At 47.4% G+C, this 21,347-nt stretch overlaps 1 protein-coding gene across 1 annotated transcript; it reads right to left on the reverse strand.

The window, feature by feature from the left end:
* Window positions 1-8,502: 8,502 nt before the first annotated feature.
* On the reverse strand, window positions 8,503-9,405 carry LOC119821672 (free fatty acid receptor 1-like). The gene has a single exon (XM_038340818.1). The coding sequence runs from the start codon at window positions 9,403-9,405 to the stop codon at window positions 8,503-8,505; it is 903 nt and encodes a 300-aa protein (XP_038196746.1).
* Between the last annotated feature and the right edge of the window lie 11,942 nt (window positions 9,406-21,347).

A 21,347-nucleotide genomic window follows, 5' to 3' on the forward strand; every position in this document is an offset into this window, starting at 1 on the left:
GGTCAGGGTTGCTAGTGAGAGGTGAACAGGGAGATAATGGGGGGAGTCAGGAAGTCTCCTGTTCCCCCACCAGGAGACTTACCCACCAGGCTGGAGTGCTGCCATCACTGTCCACCCCCACTACCCGGTCACCACTTACTCTCCCCTGCAGGGTCATCCTTCCTGCCTTTCCTGTCCCTGACCCAGTGCAGACATCACCAAGATGTCTCCCCCTGTAACTCCCAGGCCCATACTCACCAATTTATTGGAAAACTGGTGCTCCTCTGCCCTGCACCATGCTCGCTCCTCCAGCAATAGGCAGTGAACTAATCGTCCAGTGATAAAGACTTAGTGGTGCCTATGACGTCAGCTGGGCTGTGTCCATATGCAAAGAAGAATAGGAAGAAGAAGAGGAGGAAGAAGAAGGAGGAGAAGGAGAAGGAGGAGGAGGAGGGGAGAGGAGGAAGAGGAGAAGGAGGAAGAGGAGGAGTCAGTAGCGAGAGTGAGGAAGAATAGGAAGAGAACGAGAATAAGAAGAGAAGAAGCAGAAGAAAAAGAAGAAGAATAGAAGAAGAAGAAGAAGAAGAAGCAGAAAAATTCCAGTGGCTGTGCACATGGCTGCATGTAAACCGTCTCTTACTGGGACCGTTCCTTCCCCTACTTTGACTTCATCTCCTCCACTTGGACTTCATTATGCTTCTTTAGAATGGGCATAGCGAGGGCTCATCGGAATGGGAGGAGGCTGCAAGGAGTGAGGGCTGGGCTCTGCAGCTGGCTATTTCTTGCTAACTCTGGGACTTGGGACAAATGAGAACAATTCTGTCACCTACTTATAGAGGTAACAACACAGTTTCACAGATAAAAACCTACACTGGTCCAGTTAGGTAGCCCAGTAGCAGGAGCACTTAGACTGAGCCATATCTCAGTTGGTAGAGCATTCGCCTTTCACGCATGAAGCCATGAGTTCGAGCCCCAGCACACAAAACAGGTGTGGTGGTGCACACCTGTAATCAGTTAGGAAGAAGAATCAGCAGGATCAAGAGTTCAAGGTCATCATCAGCTCTTGGCTACACACACTTTGAGGCTAATGAAGCCCTGTCTCAATTAAACCATAACATGCTAAGCACATAGAATAATGTCTGTCCCAACCATAAACCTTGTGGTGCAGGCAAGGATCCATGATGACAGATGAATGTGTTTTGACTCTCCCCATTATCTCCCTGTTTACTCTCACTAGCAACCCTGACGGTGGTGGCGAGCCTCTCTCCCGGCAATCCTTGGCTTTTCTTTACCATGTACCTGTTCGTATATGGATTTTGTGGTGTGTAAATTATATTGGTTAGCTGATTAACAGGGTGCTGTGCGTGAGCTAAGTAGGTTTTATTGCTTCCACATTTGTGTTTAGTGAGAGATAAATAAAGACATCCATACTAAAAAGGAAGCTCCATCTCCTGGAGGAGCTGGATGACTGAGAGGTCTAGTTGGGACTCAGGGCGGTGGGCCTGGTTGGAGGAGCCACAGCCATTGGATCTCGATGGCCTCGTGGGCCCAGGGAAGGAACTGGATTGACCCCTGAGTGGAAGAACAGGCAACTGGGGACCGTGGTCCCAGCAGGTACTCCAGGGCAGTGGGAACACAGGTTCCACTGTGGGGAGGGGAAGGGCGGGCGGGGCAGGCAGTGGGGCAGCACTCATGGACTGTCACTAAAAATCTCTGGTTTCCCCATTGCCCAGGGGCCATGTCTATTTCTGGCTTGCATAGCAAATGAAATAAAAGTGTTATGCTCAAGTCTGTGCAGTCCACACAAAAGCCAACAGGGAAACTGAGTCCCATATGTAAAAGCAAAGAGCCTTTATTTTAATCAAGTTTGCAAACTTGGTCTCTCCACATGTCCAATGTATTGAAATAACCAAAGAGCCCCGAGCTTAATTAGAATAGGATTTTATAGTAATAAAGGTGGGGGTGAGGGTTTTCTGAGGTTTTAAGACTCCTGATTGGCTGACATTTGTCTAGGGTGTCCTGGTGAAAGTGCCCTGGCAGGTGTTTCTATCTACAGCACTTGGAATGCCAGGCATTTCCTTTGAATGGTTTGTTCTGTGGTGGGGGACAGGTAACTCAGCTTGTGGTTCCTTTTGCAGCTAGGCATTGCCTAGGTTAAACTACTGAGCCTTCAGCCTCAATTTAAGTCCATCGATGGCCAGAGTCCCAGGTGATAATGGTTGGAAGTAAAGAACTTCCTTTGGGTGGACCTGTGCAGACTTAGCTTATCATGGCTGGCCCTCACATTTCCCCCTTCAGGAGCACCTAAGACAGTACCCAATCTTGGGTCCTGCTTGCCCCTGCTTTTAAGGAGGCATAGACCTATTTAAACTAATGAGTCTATTAATTGCCAACTCTTCACCCAGTATATTAACAGGCACTATAGGGAGTTATCTTGTCCCCCATGCCAGGGAGTATCCCCTTTCTCAGCCTTTCAACCTATTTTGGGCAGGGGGCATGGAAAGACAGTGTTTCTTTTTACAACAACTTCAAGCTGACATTGGGGCATTGTTATTCAGGCCCAAGGAGGTTGAAAGACTAGCCAAAGGGGGGGAATTTAGGCAATGGGGCCCTCATTAGACTCCGTTGAAGGATCTGGGAGCGTTCCTATCAGCTGGACTGGTCCACATCAGCTTTCATGAAGTCCAGGGCTCGCCACCATTTAGAGCAGATGGTCGTCAGCAACTGATGCTTAGATGCAGATCCTACTGTTTGTTCACAGTCTAGACCAGGTTCTGGCAGCCAGTGTTGCACTGGGGGTCATCTAGCCCATTGGTCTGCGTCATCGTAATCCAGGTGGAGACCTCATGGTCTCATAATCTTTTTTGGAGACGTTGGGTTACTGCTAGGATCTTGGAGTCTCTAACTAATGTAATAAGCTTTTTAATCACTATTTTAAATGCCATATTCTGCAGATCTCTGAAGTATGTGGGCTGCCTAGATATGTCTTATTAGACAAACTTTTTTATTACTTGCTTTAAGTTTGACTTTGAAAACATATACAGGTAACTAAATAAGGCTTATACCTGTAACTAATTATATCAGTACTTTAAAGATGACTGAGTTTTATTTTTTAACTGTCTATAATAAGTTAACCACTTTTATAAAACTAGAACTCCATACTTTGTAAAGCTAATAAAGAAACTGAATTAGCCATTCCGAGGGTAATCACAGAACAAGTTTATATCTAGCTGTTAATGCTGTCTCCTGCAAAGGCAAGGAACAGGTCCCAAGGTGAAATGGGAGCACAAGGGAGTCTAAGACCTAGCATTGCCCTAGGTAACTGAGAATAAGTTCTACCTTTTTGTTGATCTACCAAGTTGACCTGAGAAAGCTGCCCGGGCTCTTTATTTTTTGCCCTTCACAAATCCCAATGACAGGACTCCATCATGGGTCCTATCCAAGGGCTCAAATCTGTTGATAAGCAGAAGCAAGATCATGAGAAGCCTGTTAAAGCTGGAAGTAAGGTTGTTAACCAAGGATACCAGTTGAACAAGTTTTTATCCAGCTTCCCTGTGAGTGTTTTGTTCTCTATCATTAACAAGGCCATTGAATCTCTAATTACCTCAGAGTGATTGACACAGAAACAATATTTTTTTTCCCAGAAGAGGTCTAAACCTCTTAGTAGTAATAAAAAAAATGATTCAATTTATCTAAATAGCTTAAACCCTAACAATATAAAATATAATATAAAACATCTTATAGCACAGATATCTCACAGCTTTATAAATTTATATAAAAACTTAAAATCTCTTAAATGTCTTTTTGTTTTATTAAAAATAAAGTACTTTTTTGGTCCCATCCTCAACAGCATATACATAGCCTATCTTTTAGATCTCAGCCTACTCCGTTTTATTGTAGGTGGTACTTGTGGTGACTGTCACCTGGCACTGGCATTTTTTAAACTATTAAGGTCCATTGTTGCAACTGTGCTTTTTTATTTTAGCAAAATGGCTATCTAAAATTTAAAATAAAATTATGAAAAATAAATAAATAAATAAACATTAAAAAAATTATGCCTTGTGTTTTTATAAAAAATTACCCATGCATAGATTTTAAGTAAATAAAGCATGGGTCTAACAAAGGAAGATCCATAATGTAATTTTTTAAAAAACAGCATACAGCAGTTTTAACATTATCTATACCAAAAAGTCATCTGAATTTTTGCTAACCCAAATTTAGTAATCAGAGCTCAGTAATACATTTCTGAAGTCAGATCCGTAACAGCACAAATAGAGCAATTCTAGCTCAGCTCCATGCTTGCAAGAAAACTTACACAGACAAACTTTTTAACCAAAAAGCACACTTAGTATTTGCATGTATGAGAAACCACAGCAAACAGAGTTTAGACAAGATAAAAACTCTTAACCAAATTCTTTTTGTGTTTTTCTCCATCGATGGTATATGGCTACAATATTTTAAACAAGAACAGAAACATGCATATATTATTTTAAAAAAAAACCTTTAAATTTGCATCATGTAAAATCCTGTGCCAGTGTGAAACATTTGAGACCAACAATAGGGGTTTCTTGTACATTAACCAATAATAATTTGTAACCAGCCCCTATCAATGATAACAGATATTTATAACCCATCGGATCTGAAAGAGTCCTTGACCCACGGAGCCAAACCTTGGTCAGGTTTGACCAGAAGTTGCAGCATGAAGCCCCCAGAGCAGGCGGAGGGAACTCATTCACCAGCATGGGAATGGGCAGGAAGGTATGCAGCATGGGGGGGTGGGGGAAGAAGATTGTTCACCTCTCCAAGCCATAGCAATTAACTCCTGATTCTTTGTTCAGTATCTGAAATCCTATTGGGATACATCCGCCCTTACAACTGTGGCTGGAAGCCTTGCTACATTGTAACAAAAAGGCTGCATAGCCCAGCCACTCATCCACACAAGCATGCTGCCCTATCTCTAAAGTCCTGTAAGTGAACACAATATCAAAGTCAAAGAAGTCATGATTTGAGTCTGTCAGCTCAGTCTAAGTCAGGACAAAACAAAACAATACACAGACACATAGGACAAATAACAGAACAATAGCGCCAAACCAAACGAAAGACACAGCTTCAAGCTGTTTTGCAGGTGCGACCGGCCCCTCTATCGCAATGAGACCCCACTATTCACTTGTCTCTATACAGACTTGAGACCTGCTACCAGCGTGTCTCACCAGAGAACTGACCATGCTACCCGTGTGTTTCCCCACACTACCTGCGTGTCATGCCACAGAATTGAGAGACCTGCGTGTCTACCCATACTACCCAGATATCTCCCCAGAAAGAACCACCTTCTGCAGAAGGGCCCCAGGGACGTCTCCCTGGGAGCCCTGCATGTGATCTTTTTGCCTGTCTGCAGATCGACTTTAGGAACTATGGTTGCTGGGCCCGCTCAAAGACAGATATGAGACATGAAACAAAACACAGAAAACGTACCTGCCAGTTGAAGGCTCTATGGGTGGTAGTCCTAGTGGGCTTTGGGGGATCCCGGACAAGCCCCCAATGTTATGCCCAAATCCGCGAAATCCCCGCAAAAGTCAACAAGGAAACTAAGTCCCATATGTAAAAGCAAAGAGCCTTTATTTTAATCAAGTTTGCAAACTTGGTCTCTCCACATGTCCAATGTATTGGAATAACCAAAGAGCCCCCGCGCTCAATTAGAATAGGGTTTTATAGTAGTAAAGGTGGGGGTGAGGGTTTTCTGAGGTTTTAAGACCCCTGATTGGCTGACATTTGTCTAGGGTGTCCTGGTGAAAGTGCATGGGCAGTTGATCCTATCTACAGCACTTGGAATGCCAGGCATTTCCTTTGAATGGTTTGTTCTGGGGTGGGGGTCAGGTAACTCAACACGTGGTTCCTTTTGCAGCTAGGCTTTGCCTAGGTTAAACTACTGAGCCTTCAGCCTCCGTTTAAGTCCATCGATGGCCAGAGTCCCAGGTGATAATGGTTGGAAGTAAAGAACTTCCTTTGGGTATACCTGCCCAGACGTAGCTTATCATGGCTGGCCCCTATAAAAAGGAAGAGGACATGATTACTCCTAAAATATAGCAGGATTTTTACTGTAGAGATAAAGAAGAAAGCAGGCGGCAGTGGGGGGGGGGGGAGTCCAGGCTGAACATGGCTGGTAGACTAAACCAGACCATGAAAGGATGGGAGTGGAGGGAGAGGAAGAGTGGAGCTGACTGAGAGACTGCTGTAGCCAAAATTGCTGCCCTATACTGGTATCAGGATGGAGGGAATGGAAGCAGAAGCCCAGCCCCAGGGAGGTAGAGGATTAGGGTAGAGGCAAGATGAGGAGAGATGGGAGATTCTGGGAGAGCTAGCAGCAGCCAAAGGTACTTAGGGATGCTGAGAGAGCTAGCAGCAGCCACAGGTACTGAGGGATGCTGGGAGAGCTAGCAGCACCCACAGGTACTGAAGGATGCTGGAAAAGTTGACCAGCATCCACTTTGATATATTGTAAGTTAGTCTGAATTTTCTTTTTTGTTGTTGTTGTTTTGTTTTTCGAGACAGGGTTTCTCTGAAACTAGCCCTTGTGGACCAGGCTAGTCCCAAGCTCACAAAGATCCACCCCACCTCACCTCTGGCACCCAAGTGCTCATACTAAAGTCGTGCACGACCACTGCCTGGCTAACACTAAATTTTCTTTGGCAAGAGATCAGGAGTATCTATCCATAAGACAAATGTTTGCTTAGCACCTACTATGTGCTGCCTCTCTTCTAAGTGTGGTGACCTACTGTTCGAACCCTTACATTCAAATATGGAAAAGGCCACAAAGAGATCTTTCCCTTTTTTATTTTTCTTTTTTTCTTTTTGAGACTGGGTCTCACTATGTAACCCTAGCTGTCCTGGAACTCACTATATGGAACAGACTTGCTGTGAACACCCAGAGATCCACTCGCCCAAAAAGATAATTTGTACGAACCAGTTCGTGTGCTCTGACCACTATGCTGTTGCTCGTTGGAAGCTTTACTGTCTTGAGAAGAATAAGCTTGATTCTGACACCTGGCCCCATCAAAGATACACAATGCTTGTCTTCTTAATGGCCACTCTCCTCTGCCCTCTCTCTCGTGGACTGCGGTGTGCTTCTTCTCCTTATTCAAATGGACCACCAATACAACTGACACCACAAGGTTTTCTAGATGTCCACTAAGCCTTCGAGTTCCTGCTTGGAAGGATGTCAGCTCCACTCCATCTTTTTGGGGGGAGGCTTCGTGGCCTCCCAAAAAATAAAGGTGGTCATTACTGCAGTATTTTGGACTGACTAGGGGAAGACATCCCTTCTATGGAGCATCACCTTCAAATCAGAGCTGCAGGAGGAGTCTGTGATGGAGTCTGCTCAAACCAGAACAGAAGCTCCCTAGGGCTGATAGAGCAAACAAGCCACAGAATCTCATTGGTGTTGGCTCCCTCTGCTGGGCACTGTGAATGGTGTACCCTGTCCTTTGGACAACAGACACCTGGCTGGATCAACAGCTTATGTGAGTTGGGCAACTATGGCCTGTGCCAACAGCCTCAGCTTCTATGGACACCAAGGCTGGGGAACCACTTGAGTCCAGGAGTTCAAGCCCAACCTGGCTACTCTACTATCACACCTACTGTTAAAACATAAGGAAAAGGGGTTACCTGGGGACATAGCTCAACCATAGAGCACTTGCCTAACAGGAGCAAGGCTCTCTCTCTCTCTCTCTCTCTCTCTCTCTCTCTCTCTCTCTCTCTCTCTCTCTCTCTCTCTCTCTGTGTGTGTGTGTGTGTGTCTCCGTCTCTCTGTCTCTGTCTCTCTCTCTCTCTGTGTGTGTGTGTCTCCATCTCTCTGTCTCTGTCTCTCTCTCTCTCTCTCTCTCTCTCACACACACACACACACACACACACACACACACACACAGGGGTGGGGCTGCTCTTCTCGGGAGGGTTGTAGGAGGATGAAATGAGACAGCTGGAAAGACGAGATACAGTTTGAAGCTGCCTGCAGGTCAGTCCACAAAACCCCTGCAACTCTCCAGCCTGCTTTCAGCTGTCAACTTAAGTGCTGCCCTCTAGTGGTTGCAAAGAGGGTTGGCAGGATCGTGATGTTGCCTCCTTTCTTCAGAAATGAAAATGCTCTTCCCTCAGAAGTTATTTCAGAGAAACACTCCAAAATCAGATCAGGATGGTGGTGGTGCTCCTGAGCAGAAGCAAGCCTCTTCCTCACCTCCAGGAGTGCGGGGCTGCGCACAGCCTAGGCGGGCAGGTGGTTAGGACATAAGCGTCAGAAGCAGTAGGAGGCAAGCTGGGATGTATCAGGCAGGTATGCTGCCCCCCAGTTCTTGACCTTCACTCTCTCCTTTGTACAAGGACACTGTTCTCTCCAGGTGCGGCCCTTCCCATGAGTGGTTTCTGTGATGGCTTTAGACCCGGCTGCTACTGGGTTGTGGTGGAGCAGCCCCCTTGGGGGCATGGCAGACGTATTCAATTCTACTCAATGGCCCTTGCCCCCAGAGGTGGATGCTACTTCTGAATTGTTCCTCTGTGAGTCCTTGGCATACATACTGTCCCCCGGCCAGGACCTGTTCCCAAGTAGCCGGTGACCAGTGGGTTGAGCACCACACTCCAGGCCCCTGTGATGAGCCCCAACTTCCTCCAGGAGCCTCCTAAGTCTGGGTTTATGAAACTAGCTACATTGGAGGCATTGTAGGGCCCCAAGCAGAGCAACAGCGTGAGAAGAGCTCCCCCAGCCACCCAAGCTGCCCTGAGCTTCCGTTTGTGGCTCAGGCCTGAGTGGGCCAGGGCCCGGAGGCAGCCCACGTAACAGAAGGCAGTGATGACCAAGGGCAGAAAGAAGAGCAGGATGGAGAAACTGAGGCGGGCAGGGCGGGCCGAGTTGGGATCCCAGGCCTCCAGGCAGACCGAGGAACCATTCATGGCTATGTTGATTCCCAGAGAACCGGTGGTGTTGTTCAGCCAGCCTCCAGGAGCCTCCAAGCCAAAGACCAGGCCCAGGTGGCAGAGGACAAGGGCCCATATAGCCACACACACCCCCCAGGAATAGCGGGGCCTCCGAATAGCTTGGTACCCGAAGGGGAAGGCAGCTCCCAGGTAGCGGCCAGCACTGAGAGCTGCCAGGAAGCCTCCCCCCGCATAGAGTGGAGCAAAGTGGGCCACGACAAAGACAGGGCAGAGAGGAAGTGGCAGTGGCCAGGCCCCAGAAGCCAGGGCCTCCACAGCCTTCAGGGGTAGAGTGATGGCCAGGAGGAGGTCAGAGCAGCTAAGGTGGAGTGTATAGACCAGGCTGGGGGTGAGCCGCAGTCTTGCATGGGCCACCGCGCCTCGGATGGCCAACAAATTCAGTGGGAAGCCCAGAGCAAAAGCAGACACATAGAGGGCAAAAGAGAGCTGTGGGGGCAGGGCCATGGAGCACGGTGCGGTGGGTGCTGGCCTCTGTAGCTCCTGCTACTGTTCTCAGTTCATCAGCAGAGGAAAGAGGGTGCTTGAACCCCACGCTGGTGTCCCTACTGCCCAGTCAGTCCCAGCGCCGCTGAAGATGCCTAGGGTCACAAGAGGAAATGGGGGCTGGAGAGTCACAGCCTGAGCAGAATCGAGGAGTCCTCTCATTTCCCAGCTGTCCTCCACAGTACAGTCTCTTTGGGGAAGATAACAATTCAGTGTAACATGAAGAGATAGAAGGTTCCAGAGCTAAGGTGACCTCTGCTCCCGTAGACTCTGGGAAGAGAGAAGCAGAAGGAGGTCAGAACCAGGCTGCATGAATGTCAAACTCCTGAATTCCTTCCCAGTCCATTACTCCATGACCAGAGTTGCCGGACCCCCTCAATAGGAAAGACCCTTCACCAGAGAAATCAGGGGCTGAGGATTAGCTCAGCAGTTAAGCACGCATGCAGCTTCCAGGAGCAGGAAATAAGTCGCCTCCCAGCCATCTAACTCCAGTTACATTTTCCTTCGCCTCTGTACACACATACACCGTATTTTTTTAATGGGTAGCCCAGGCTGGCCTCAAACTTGTCATCTGGCTGCTTCTGTCTCCTTCAGCAGATCCTACTGGCTCTTGCTACGACAACTGGCTACATTTTATTGTTAAGAGAAATCCCAGGCATGGCAGCACACACCTCTAATGCCAGCAGAAGCAGAAAAATCTCTGTGAGTTTGAGGCTAGCCTGATCTATATATTGAGTTCTAGGACAGCCAGGGATACAAAGTGAGTCCCTGTTACACAAAGAGAGTTAAAAACACACAAACGCACGTGCACGCATGCACACACACACACACACACACATACACACACATACACACACACACACAGAGAGAGAGAGAGAGAGAGAGAGAGAGAGAGAGAGATCAGTTGCTTGTTGAATAGTAGCTTTATCAGGCAGGGAGAGGCAGGAAAAGGGGATGGTAAGGTGACAGCCCCATGGCAAGCCAGTTCCCAGCAGTATATAACACCTCAGGGAACATCCTGGCACAGGCACCCAGAGCAGAGAGGAGACTTCGAAAACAGAACTCACCTCTTGGTGCTGCCGGATGCCTCTGAGGCTCAGGAGTCCCCTTGCAGGGCTATTAGATGATGCCCAGGATGGGCAGTGAGCTGGAAGGCAGAGAAGGGCGGGGTGGTCATTAGCAGGAGGTACTAGCAGCCTGGATGAGCCGCTGATGGAGCATCCTATGATGGTCTGCAGGAGGTGAGGGTGTCCAGAGGAAGGATGGGAGTATGCCTGGCTTGGTTGAAGACCTTAAAGAGGCAGGGTTCATGGGCACAACATTGTGCCCTTCTGACTCATTTACCGCCTGTTCAAACCCACCCACGCAGAGCGGGATCTGCCCCAGTGCCAGATGAGCAGACCCTGGCTTTATTGACTTACTCCTAGGTAACCAGGAAAAAAAAGGCTGCAACCTTTAATTCCAGCTGTTCTGGAAGTTGTTCATGTAGGAGCATCACAAGTTCAATTCCAACCCGGGATATAGAGTGAGTTCAACTTCAGACTGGAAAACGTAAAATGACACTGTCTCCAAATGAAAACTGATAACGGAATTGGAGGTGTGGCTCTGCGGTGCACCACCTGCCTAGAATCCCCCAGTGAGGGACTAGGAGTGTGCCTCAGTGGTTGAGTGCTTTCCTAGCTTATACAAGACCCAGTTGCCATCCACAAACCCATAGTTTATTTTTAATTTCCGTTTCGCCTATACACACACCTGGCAGTTCTGGTCTAAATTCTATGCAGCAACATTTTCAATGAAAAAAAGATTGTGATCTTCCCTAACTAAGCATCTTGCTTGGTGGTCATTCAAGGTTCCTCTGGCTGTGCGACTCCATGTCTACTATCTATGCTAAAAGGCTGGCCTCATGAGTGCCAAGGTCTGCCTTGCCCAGAGCATGGTGCCCCATAGGTGCTCTAAGGTGGGAGGCTGTAGTGTTCTGGAGTCCAGGCCTCTGGGCCTCCTGGCCACCTGCTCTTCACGCCTCAGCGAGGCTGTTGACAGCCACATCTCGTGGTCAATGGGTCATGAAGTAGCTTCATATCAGCAGCTGGGCTTGGGGACAGGATAAGCAGGTACCTGGTGGTTGCCAGGAAGCCTGCTCCTGACCTCCTCAGCCTCAGGGCTGCCTTCTGCTCCTTAGAGAAGACCTTGCCCTAGGAGATCTTTGGAGACTCTAGGCTTAACTAACAGCCTCATGAGACTGGTTCTGGGTTATAATTCTTGCACCCCAACAATGACCTCTACCAGATGTGGGTTTCTGCTTTATTACTGTTATTTTGTATTTTGAGATGAGGTCTCAAGCAGCCCAGGCTTTTCTCAGATTTGCTGTGTGCAGTGGAGGATGACCTTGAACTTCTGACCCTATGCACCCTACCTCCTCTGTGCTAAGACGAGACAGCAGCAACACCGCTCTGCACTTAGGTAGAGCCGAGCATAGAACCCAGCGATTCATGCATATGAGGCAAGCACTCTGCCTTCTGAGCCAAATTTCCACACACCTCCAATGGCAAATTTAAGATCACCAAATGTTTGTCAGACATGTGAATAATTGGATTAGTTAGTTAGTAGTCGAGTATTGCTGGACTTCACTGTGAGTGTAAGAGCCTCTAAAACTTTCTTTCATTCTTCTAAACAGTGGGGTTTTTTTTATTTACATGAAAAAAAAAGTAAAAAAAGAGAGGAGACCCGGAGAAACGGCCTTGAAAAACATCAAGCATTCTCAACTGCTGAGCTACCTCTCCAGTTCTCCCCTCAAATATTTATTTTACATTGTGTGTGTCTGTGTGTGTGTCTGTGTGTGTGTGTGCCTGCCATAGTGTGCACATAGAGGTCAGAGGACACCTTTTGGTGGAGTTGATGCTCTCCTTCCATCATGTGGGTCCTGGGGATCAAACTCAGGTTATCAGGTTCAGAGGCAGGTGCCTGTGACCACCGAGCCATCTACTCAGCCCTCCATTTAAGTGGCATTTAAAGTCACACTGACTCCCCCCCCAAAGAAGTTAATGGTACTCACAGGAAGTCAATTTGGGGACAAGAGGAAACGAGTGCCAGGCTCTGGCACTTGGAAGGATGAGAAGGGAGAAAAGGAAAGAAACAGAACCCTTTGGGGGACCCTCCAGTGTGCCCTGAGTTGCACATTGCTTCCTTCTGTGGTCGCTGAGCACAATTTGGGGGGACCCTCCAGTGTGCCCTGTGTTGCACATTGCTTCCCTCTTTGGTTGCTGAGCACAATTTGGGGGACCCTCCAGTGTGCCCTGTGTTGCACATTGCTTCCCTGTGTGGTCACTGATCACACTTTGGGGGACCCTCCGGTGTGCCCTGTGTTGCACATTGCTTCCCTCTGTGGTTGGCTGCACACAGCTTGCTCGGCTCTCTGGTTGAGCAGGTAAATGGGTGGATGCAATGCTGGACCTGGAATCAGCAGAGCCAGCAGTGAACTGGGGAGGTCTGCGCTGTTTCTCTATGTGTACTTGGGTTGTGGAAGAGCCTGATCAGCCCCCTGTTGAGGATGAATCCATTTCCTCTCATTTCTTCGTTGCTGTTTTTGAGGTTGTATCTACTATGTAGCCCGGCTGGCTCCTATCTCCATGTCTCTGCCCTCCCAGCTCTGGTTTACAGGACTATAGCTCAACACCTAATTCTTCCTCTTTTATCCACTCTTCAGGAAATGTAAAAGAGCATGAGAGAGAAATTTGATAAAAGTCCTCACACTTTTATAGCTTGCAGGTACACACCTCAATAACTTGCATTTGTGTATCTTAAGACTGTGAAATTTGTTGGAGGCTGTCCTTTTAAACTGACAAAACCTCACAGCTGTCATACTGCATCAGAGTCTTTGAGAAGGATAAACACGCAGAACCCGCCTGCAGTGCATCTCCTCCCCTGCAAGGACTCTACTTTCATGATAAAAAAAAAAAAAGCCAGCTTCTTCTGGCTCACTTTTCACTTAACTTTATGTGGAACTTAAATTCAACTGTGTGTAAATGTCTGTACACTTACTGGTAAGTGTTTTAAGTTCATTATGTCTCATTCCAGACTAAGAAAGCAATAAGTCTCATATTTTAAATTGGTATGTACTTTTAGGATTCTTACAAAAAATACTGTATATGTAATCAAACCCTGCTGTAAAATATACTGAACTGTTCTCCACTATTGTCAGTTCTGCCCTTAAGCTTCTATTGCAAACAGCTTTTTCTTCTTTGTCTTTCACAAGTATAAATCTCACCTATTCAGTTAAAAACCAGTACAGTCAAGCTTGGACCCAACTCTCCAGACAGATGCTGTGCTTTAGTTGTAATTTATCTATACCCGATAAACAGCCCTCAACTGCTCAGAGATTTGGGGAATACGGCATTTAAATGTTTAATTATTAAAAGACTTTTCATAACAGACAGGTTGGCCCCTAGCAGCAGCGCTCTATTTCCTCCAAAGAAGACAGAAGACAAATGGGCACAGAACAACGTCCATCCGCAACTCGCTTCATTGAGTGAAAGCACTGACCACTGGGAAAAACTGCCTTTCATCTAAACTGAAGATCCCCAGACAGTGGAGAGAATCTCTGGAATCGACAGCGTGGCTGCTCAGGTCAAGGTAGGTTTGTCTTCCTACAGATTTTCTAACAGGATCTTCTGGATCCTGGAAGGCCCTGCTTCTAACACCAGGAGCCAAATATATACAATCCTGGTGCCCTTGCCCTGGACGACCCTGGAGGATGCTGAGGGAGCCAATAGAGTAAGTCCTCTGTCATTTTTTTAAATCAATAACTCAAGTAAAATTTTATCCTTATTAAAGATCTCTCATGCAGATTTGACAGCTGAGAGGTTTTATCAGTTTAAAAGGATAACCTCACCAAACAAATTTCATTATGACTTCTTAATATGTTCTAAATAAAAGGTGTTTTAAGATATACTGATGTGGGAGAGTCTTCTGTTTGTGTTGATTTCATTCGTTAATAAAGAAACTGCCTTGGCCCATTTAATAGGCCAGCCCTTAGGTGGATGGAGTAGACAGAACAGGAAGAAGGAAGTGAGGTAGATGGCTCAGTCAGATGCCACGCCTCTCCTCAGTGAGACAGATGCGATGGAGCCAGCCACCAGGTCAGACATGCTGAATCTTTCAAGGGAAGACACCACTCGTGGTGTTACATACATTATTAGATATGGATTAGTCAAGATGTGAGTAAGAGGCTGAGACTAATGGGCCAGGCAATGTTTAAATGAATACAATTTGTGTGTTATTATTTCGGGTGTAAAGCTAGCCGTGCGGAAGCCGGGCCGGACGAAAAGCAGACCTGCCCGAAGCCCCTCATCATTACAATATACAGTTGCAAGTTACTAAGGTGTGTGCCTGCGAGTTATAAAGGTGCGAGGACAAACACAAGTTCTCAAATCTCTCGCTCACACCGTCTTTCATAGTCTTAAAGATACTTTTCATTGTACAAAAACATCCGTCATAGTAATTCTGACATAAATATGCTGCTGTTTATATAATGTATGTATCTAAAACCTATGTTTTAACAAACTCAAAAATTCTTTTGAGTTCCAGGGAGCCAAATTGTAGGATCCACCCTAAACAGGCCAGATACACCCCTCTCAATTCTCTGTTCCTAAAATTTCTTTTTCTTCCTAAACTTAACTTTGTCCTCTGCTCTGCCAACACTTTGCCAGGTCCAAGAGAAACTAGACAGTTTCACACCACAAATCCTTGATAGGAGTAAAGTGACCAGCTACCCCAGGATGTGACCAGCACCCAGCTATCTCAGCCCCCCTCAAGAGAGACTTCAACTCCCACAAATAAGCAAGAAGCAGTCTTGAGAATCCGCCGTCCCAATTCCTTCAACCTGCTATGCCTAACTCCCCATCTTTTTATAATAAGAAAAAGATGGGAATGTTGTAATCTGCTGGCCTGGTCTGTCACCTAAGTACACTGTCCCTTTAGGAGACAATACCTGCCCACTGCCAACCTCCCTCTTCTATCTTCCCACCTCCTCTCTCTCTCTCTCTCTCTCTCTTCCCCCTACATAACTCGTTGAACAAACTCTTTACCCCAGCTCTCTCTGCATGGCCTATGGCCTATCTGTCTGTCTCCTGGCTGAGGTCTCAGGCCACCCACAGAGGACCCACCAAGGCCTCAGTCACCAGCATTATGGGAGTGCAACATCTTACCTCTGCACAGAGTGACAACTTAAGTAGAACCATGCACATCGGAGCTTGGGAAATGTCTACAGTGTCTCACTGTCCCATCATTGCTGCCTGCTCATCAGATATGCTGGACCCTGAAGTCCAGTCGCCAAGGAGGAGCTGCCCCCAGGAGACCACTCTCACACCACAGTTGATGTAAAAGCATGAGGATTTTAATTCTGTCACGACAGGGTCACTCAGCATTCAAGCCAAAGACCCCAAATAGCTGGTGCAGGTTACTTTAAAAGCAAAAAGCCATAGAAATGGGGAGGGGAACTCAGGGGTTGTTTTCCAACTATTGGGATTGGCTTATTCAAAGAGCTATTAACAATAATTGGTCCTAGCCAGGGCTGGAGGGCAGTTGCCAGATCAGGTGAGGTAAGATGAAACATTTGAGGGTTACTTTGACCCCTTCCCAGGGACTGAGTCAAAACATCAGGAACTGAGTCAACATCTTAAGGGTTGTCTTGCCCCAGTTTCAATAACTGAGTTCTATCTGGAGAACATTCACAAAGACTCAGGGAGATGAAAAGTTCCCAACATTTTAGTACATGTGTGGGCAATTGTTAGATTCCTGGTTCCCAGGGGAGGGGGAGAAGCACTAAGGCTGAGAGGCCTCAGCGTTATTTTAGCTCTACAATGCACTGGGCCTTTCTTCTGCAAGATGAGATGTTTTGGCTGCTGGAGACATGAGTGTGAAAGACAGGCCTTGAGTGAGGGGACAAACATAAAAAGGATGGCAATAAGAATTATGTGGTGTGGGCTGGGAAGAGGTACTCAGTGGGAGGGGAAGGGGAAAGTTGAGCAAAGTGTCCACGTCAGGAGACTAGCCAGGCCTCAGATCCTGTGGGAGCAGGCTTTCCTGCACTGGGGAGCAAGAGCCAGGGTCTGGGCTGGCTGCTCAGCCTCAAGAGCTAGAGGAGAGTGCAGAAAAGCCATCTGGAAAATGATGACCCCATCAAAGTGTTGACCCATCTGTCCTCCATGATGGTTGATTTTACCTTCTTTGGTCTTCATGTGTTAAAGACAGGCTTTAGCAGCCAATCAGGATCCTGATGTGTCCTGACAGGCTGCAGCAGCCAATCAGAATCCACAACTCCTGATGGCCTAATAATCAAAGTCCACACAGGGCTTTACTGTTTTCTTCAGCATCCAGCAGTGACTGACACAGGCCATGAACTCAGAGCCAGATGTGACAGTTCACATGTCTGTCATCTGAGTGCTCATGAAGCTGAGGCAGGAGGAACAGGAGTTCTAGGGAGAAAAGGAGAGAAGAAAGGAAGAAAGGGAGGGAGGGAGCCAGGTCATCCATGAGCTAGAGTGTGCAGACTGCACAAAGTCATGCTCCTCCCAGAGGTCTGCAAGCTGAACTTCTACACGGCAGCTCTGCTCCACCTGCAGCTTGACCACCTCTCTTGCGATGCCCCCAATGATCTAAGCATCATCCGCTGAAACAGCAGGATTTCCAGGCTTCACACACCAGCCTTGCCAGGTCCTTGCTTTCAACATCTTGGGAGTGATACCCGCTCCCTCCATGATGCAGACATGGCCACCGCGGCCCTCCAGATATTTGGGCCCCAAACCCAAGAGGCACTAACACTCTTCTCTTGACCTGACAGTCATCCCAACACTGATCTAACAGGGATCCCATTGTAGGACTCAGCTCGGCAAGTTCAATAGAGGCCTGAGTCTCTATTTTCAGAGAGGCAATACCTCTTTCTGAGAAAGACCACAAATTGAGACTACCTGGGCACCACCCAGGAACAGACCATTCAAAGGAAATTCCTAATGTTCCAACCATTGTAAATAGGATCACCTGCCAGAACACAAAAATTGCTTTTCACCAGAATACTCTTAGACAAATGTCAGCCAATCCGGGGCCCTCAACCTTAGAAATCCCTCAACCCCACCTTTTCTACTCTAAAAACCCAACCCCAGCTGAGCTCGGCTCTCTCCAATCATTCCAATATGTTGGACACATGGAAAGTCCCAGTTTGCAATCTTGTCTAAGAATAAAGGCTCTTTGCCTTTATATACAGGGCCTGGTCTCCTAGTTGGTTTGGGGGGACTCTGTGTTCTGAGCATAACACTATCAGTGACCTAACAGTGGCCCCATCAGTGACCTAACAGTGACTCCATCAGTGACCTAACAGTGACCCCATCAGTGACCTAACAGTGGTCCCACCAGTGACCTAACAGTGGTCCCATCAGTGACCCAAGAGTGGTCCCATCAGTGACCTGTGATCCCAACAAGTGCCCTAACAGTGGTCCCATCAGTGACCTAACAGTGATCTCATGAGTGACCTAACAGTGGTCCCATCAGTGCCCTAACAGTGGTCCCATCAGTGACCTAACAGTGGTCCCATCAGTGACCTAACAGTGGTCCCATCAGTGACTTAATAGTGACCACACCAGTGCCCTAATAATGGTCCCATCAGTGACCTAACAGTGACCCCACCAGTGACGTAACAGTGACCCTATCAGTGACCTAACAATGATCCCATCAGTGACCTAACAGTGGTCCAATCACTGACCTAACAGTGAGCCCATCAGCTAAGCATTTCCACTCTAAGAGCCACATCTGATATCTGTCCACTTGGATGTACATATGAGGTCAATGCTGGGGTGTCACCAGCTTTCACCTGTGTTCCTTAGGGGGTCCTTCTGAGGTTTTCTAGAGGGTCCCTTGCTTTATGGCTTTTGTCTTTGGTTCTTCCCCCACAGATGATCAGATCAGATGAGAAATGTTTAGTGGAAAGAGCAGGCAATAAAGAAGCAAAAAAGCTGTGGGGAGGAGGAAGACACAGGTCCATCGGCGTAAGGCAGTGAAGATCAGATGAGAAGTGTTTAGTGGAAAGAGCAGGCAGTACATAAAGCAGGGCTGCAGTGGAGAGGGGAACGTTCATGCACGAGTCCTCCCATCAGTACCCCAAAAGGCCCATTCTCAACACTAACAGGTGCATGAATGAGGGTTGACTTCCTGTAGCTGAGTTTCTATTGCAGCAAGCTGGGCCACAGATGAACTGGGCATGAAGCTGGAAATGCAGCAGGCAGGGAGAAAGCAGCCCTGCCCAGAACGGCCTCATGGAGGAGCATTCCACTGCACTACCTGCCAACAAGGAGAGAGCAGTGGCTGCCTTTCTTGTTCCTGCAGCAGACTACTGGCAGGGGCAGAAGCGGCTCGTGTGGGGAGGACTCCGTTCTGACTCACAGTTCAGATGCCACAGTCCAACATGGTGGGGAAGTCATGGCAACAGGAGGTTTCGGGTTATGGCTGCAGGAACGTGTGACTGGCTTACGGCATGGCCCACCAGGAAGCAGTAAAGGGACAGGAAGAGAGGCCTGTGGGAGTGGCACAGCTTTGCAAACCGTGATCCACACCTTGATCACTTTACAACCTCCCAAGTAGCATTCCCCACTGAGGACCAAGTACTCGAACCCATAAACCTGGGAGGGACAGTCCACATTCAAACATCAGAGGATGTGAGGTAGGGTCTAGAAGGTGTCAGGGGACATCTACCACATAGGGACAGCAAACTCTGATGAACAAGAGTGTGTCCAAAGCAGCTAAGAGGCCAGAGTGGTCATGAGGAGCCTGCCCAATGGCAGTGATATGAGCCTGAGGTCCAGGCAGTCGGCAGGACCCAGGTCACATGGGCCCCTATGGCCATGTTAGGATGCAGAAACACACCCAGTGAATGAACAGGGGTGGGAGCAAGGGTGGGATGTAATGTGAGTAGGAGAGGACAGTGGGCAGGGATACTCATTAATAGCTTTCAGGTGCAGTGGAAAGTCTGGGAAGGGACACTGGGTGTCCAGCAGCATGGAAAACTCACCTTTCCCTGCAGATCCCTTGTTACTGTGAAAAACGTTCTGAGCTGGCGACGTAGATCAGATAAAGACCACTTGCCTGTAGGCAGACTTTTCTGTTCAGCTAGTCAGCTTTGTCCTGCCAGCCAGCTCCTAAATAACCACACCGAGACTTAACATTAATTATAAATGCTGGGCTGATAGCTTAGGCCGGTTACTAACTAGCTCTTACAACTTGAATTAACCCATATTTCTTATCTATGCTCAACCACATTGGTACTTTTATTCAGCATGGCGTGTTCATGTTGCTTCTCTCCACGTCTCCTGGTGACTCTGGTGACTCCACCCTTCTTCATTCCAGTATTCTCTCAGTTTGACTTTCCCACCTAACCTTTTCCTGCCTAGCTATTGGCCAGTCAGTCTCTTATTAAACCAATCAGAGGGCACCTTGGCAAAGACAAAACTTCACAGTGTAAAAAGGATTATTCCAAAACACTTGCCTATAGGAAGGCAAGTGTACATCCTGAAGTACCTTAGAAACAATGGGCAAAAGATAACTATCTTCAGGATGGGGCTGGAGAGATGGCTCAGCAGACAAGGCTGGTGGGTCTTCTAGAGGACCAGAGTTCAATTTCCAGCACCCACATGACAGCACAGAACCACTTGCAACTCCAGTCCCAGGGAACCTGATGCCTTCTTCTGACCTTCGAGGGCACCACCCATGTGTGTGGTATACATAGATACATGCAAGCACACCCAGCATATTTTTCTAAGGAAAATGTTCTGAGGATACATATATACATGTATAAGATATGTACCAACCCCTGCCAGAGCTGGGCAGATGAAATCGCTCCAGATTTAGGACCTGAGATCAGTTCTCAGCATCCACATCCAATGACTCCCAATTGCCTGTTAGTCCAGCTCCAGGGGAACAAACAATCTTTGGCCTCTAGGGGCCATGTATGTACACAGGATGGGAGCAGGCAAAAGATCTTGTCTTAAGCACAGCCATTTTGATTCAGACTCCATTTTATCTGTAGGGTGAAATAAAGTTCAGGGTCCCAAACCCTAGGGAAGCTGAGAACTCTCCATGGCTGACCAACCTCCTCCCTAAACCATAGAGATAGTCATTATGTATCTTTAGTTCTCTGAAACATCACGTCTGTTCCTAACAACATAAGGAGCAAATTAATCTGATTGGTTGGACCGAAAAGCTTGCATTTGTGTCAGCTGGCAATAATGGAGCACAGAAGGAAAGCCCTAACCCCTGATTTCTGGTTGGTGAAAAGACGTAACTGTAACTTGGCAACAAATGTTTGTGCGTATAAACCTTGCTTCTGCCCCTGCTCCGGGTTGTTGGGAGAAACAAGGCTCCTGAGTCCTTGTCCTGTAGCCCTGACTGATCAGAGACCTGCTTATGTGGTCAATTATTAAAGGTTTGCTGTTTCATGAGCCTGGCTGTCTCCTTCATGGCACATGACAAATGAGGTGTATCTCACACACACACACACACACACACACACACACACACACACAGAGAGAGAGAGAGAGAGAGAGAGAGAGGAGAGAGAGAGAGAGAGAGAGAGAGAGAGAGAGATATTTTTATTTATTCAAAAAACACATGTATGCTATGGGATCATGCTCTTGTACACTGTGAAGAGTTGAAACTCATATGGCTTTAATAAAATGCTAAGTGTCAAGTATCCAGGCTGGGGCAACCTGAGGAGGAGAATTCTAGGAAGAGGAAAGGCAAAGATGTCGTCACAAGCCAGATGCAGAGGAAGAAAGATGAGAATGCCTTACTGAGAAAGGTAACACCCTCCTAGCTAAACATAGACAAGAATTAAGGGTTAATTTAAGTTATAAGAACTAGTT

The sequence above is a fragment of the Arvicola amphibius genome, chromosome 8 (assembly GCF_903992535.2).
Source record: "Arvicola amphibius chromosome 8, mArvAmp1.2, whole genome shotgun sequence".
NCBI lineage: Eukaryota > Metazoa > Chordata > Mammalia > Rodentia > Cricetidae > Arvicola > Arvicola amphibius.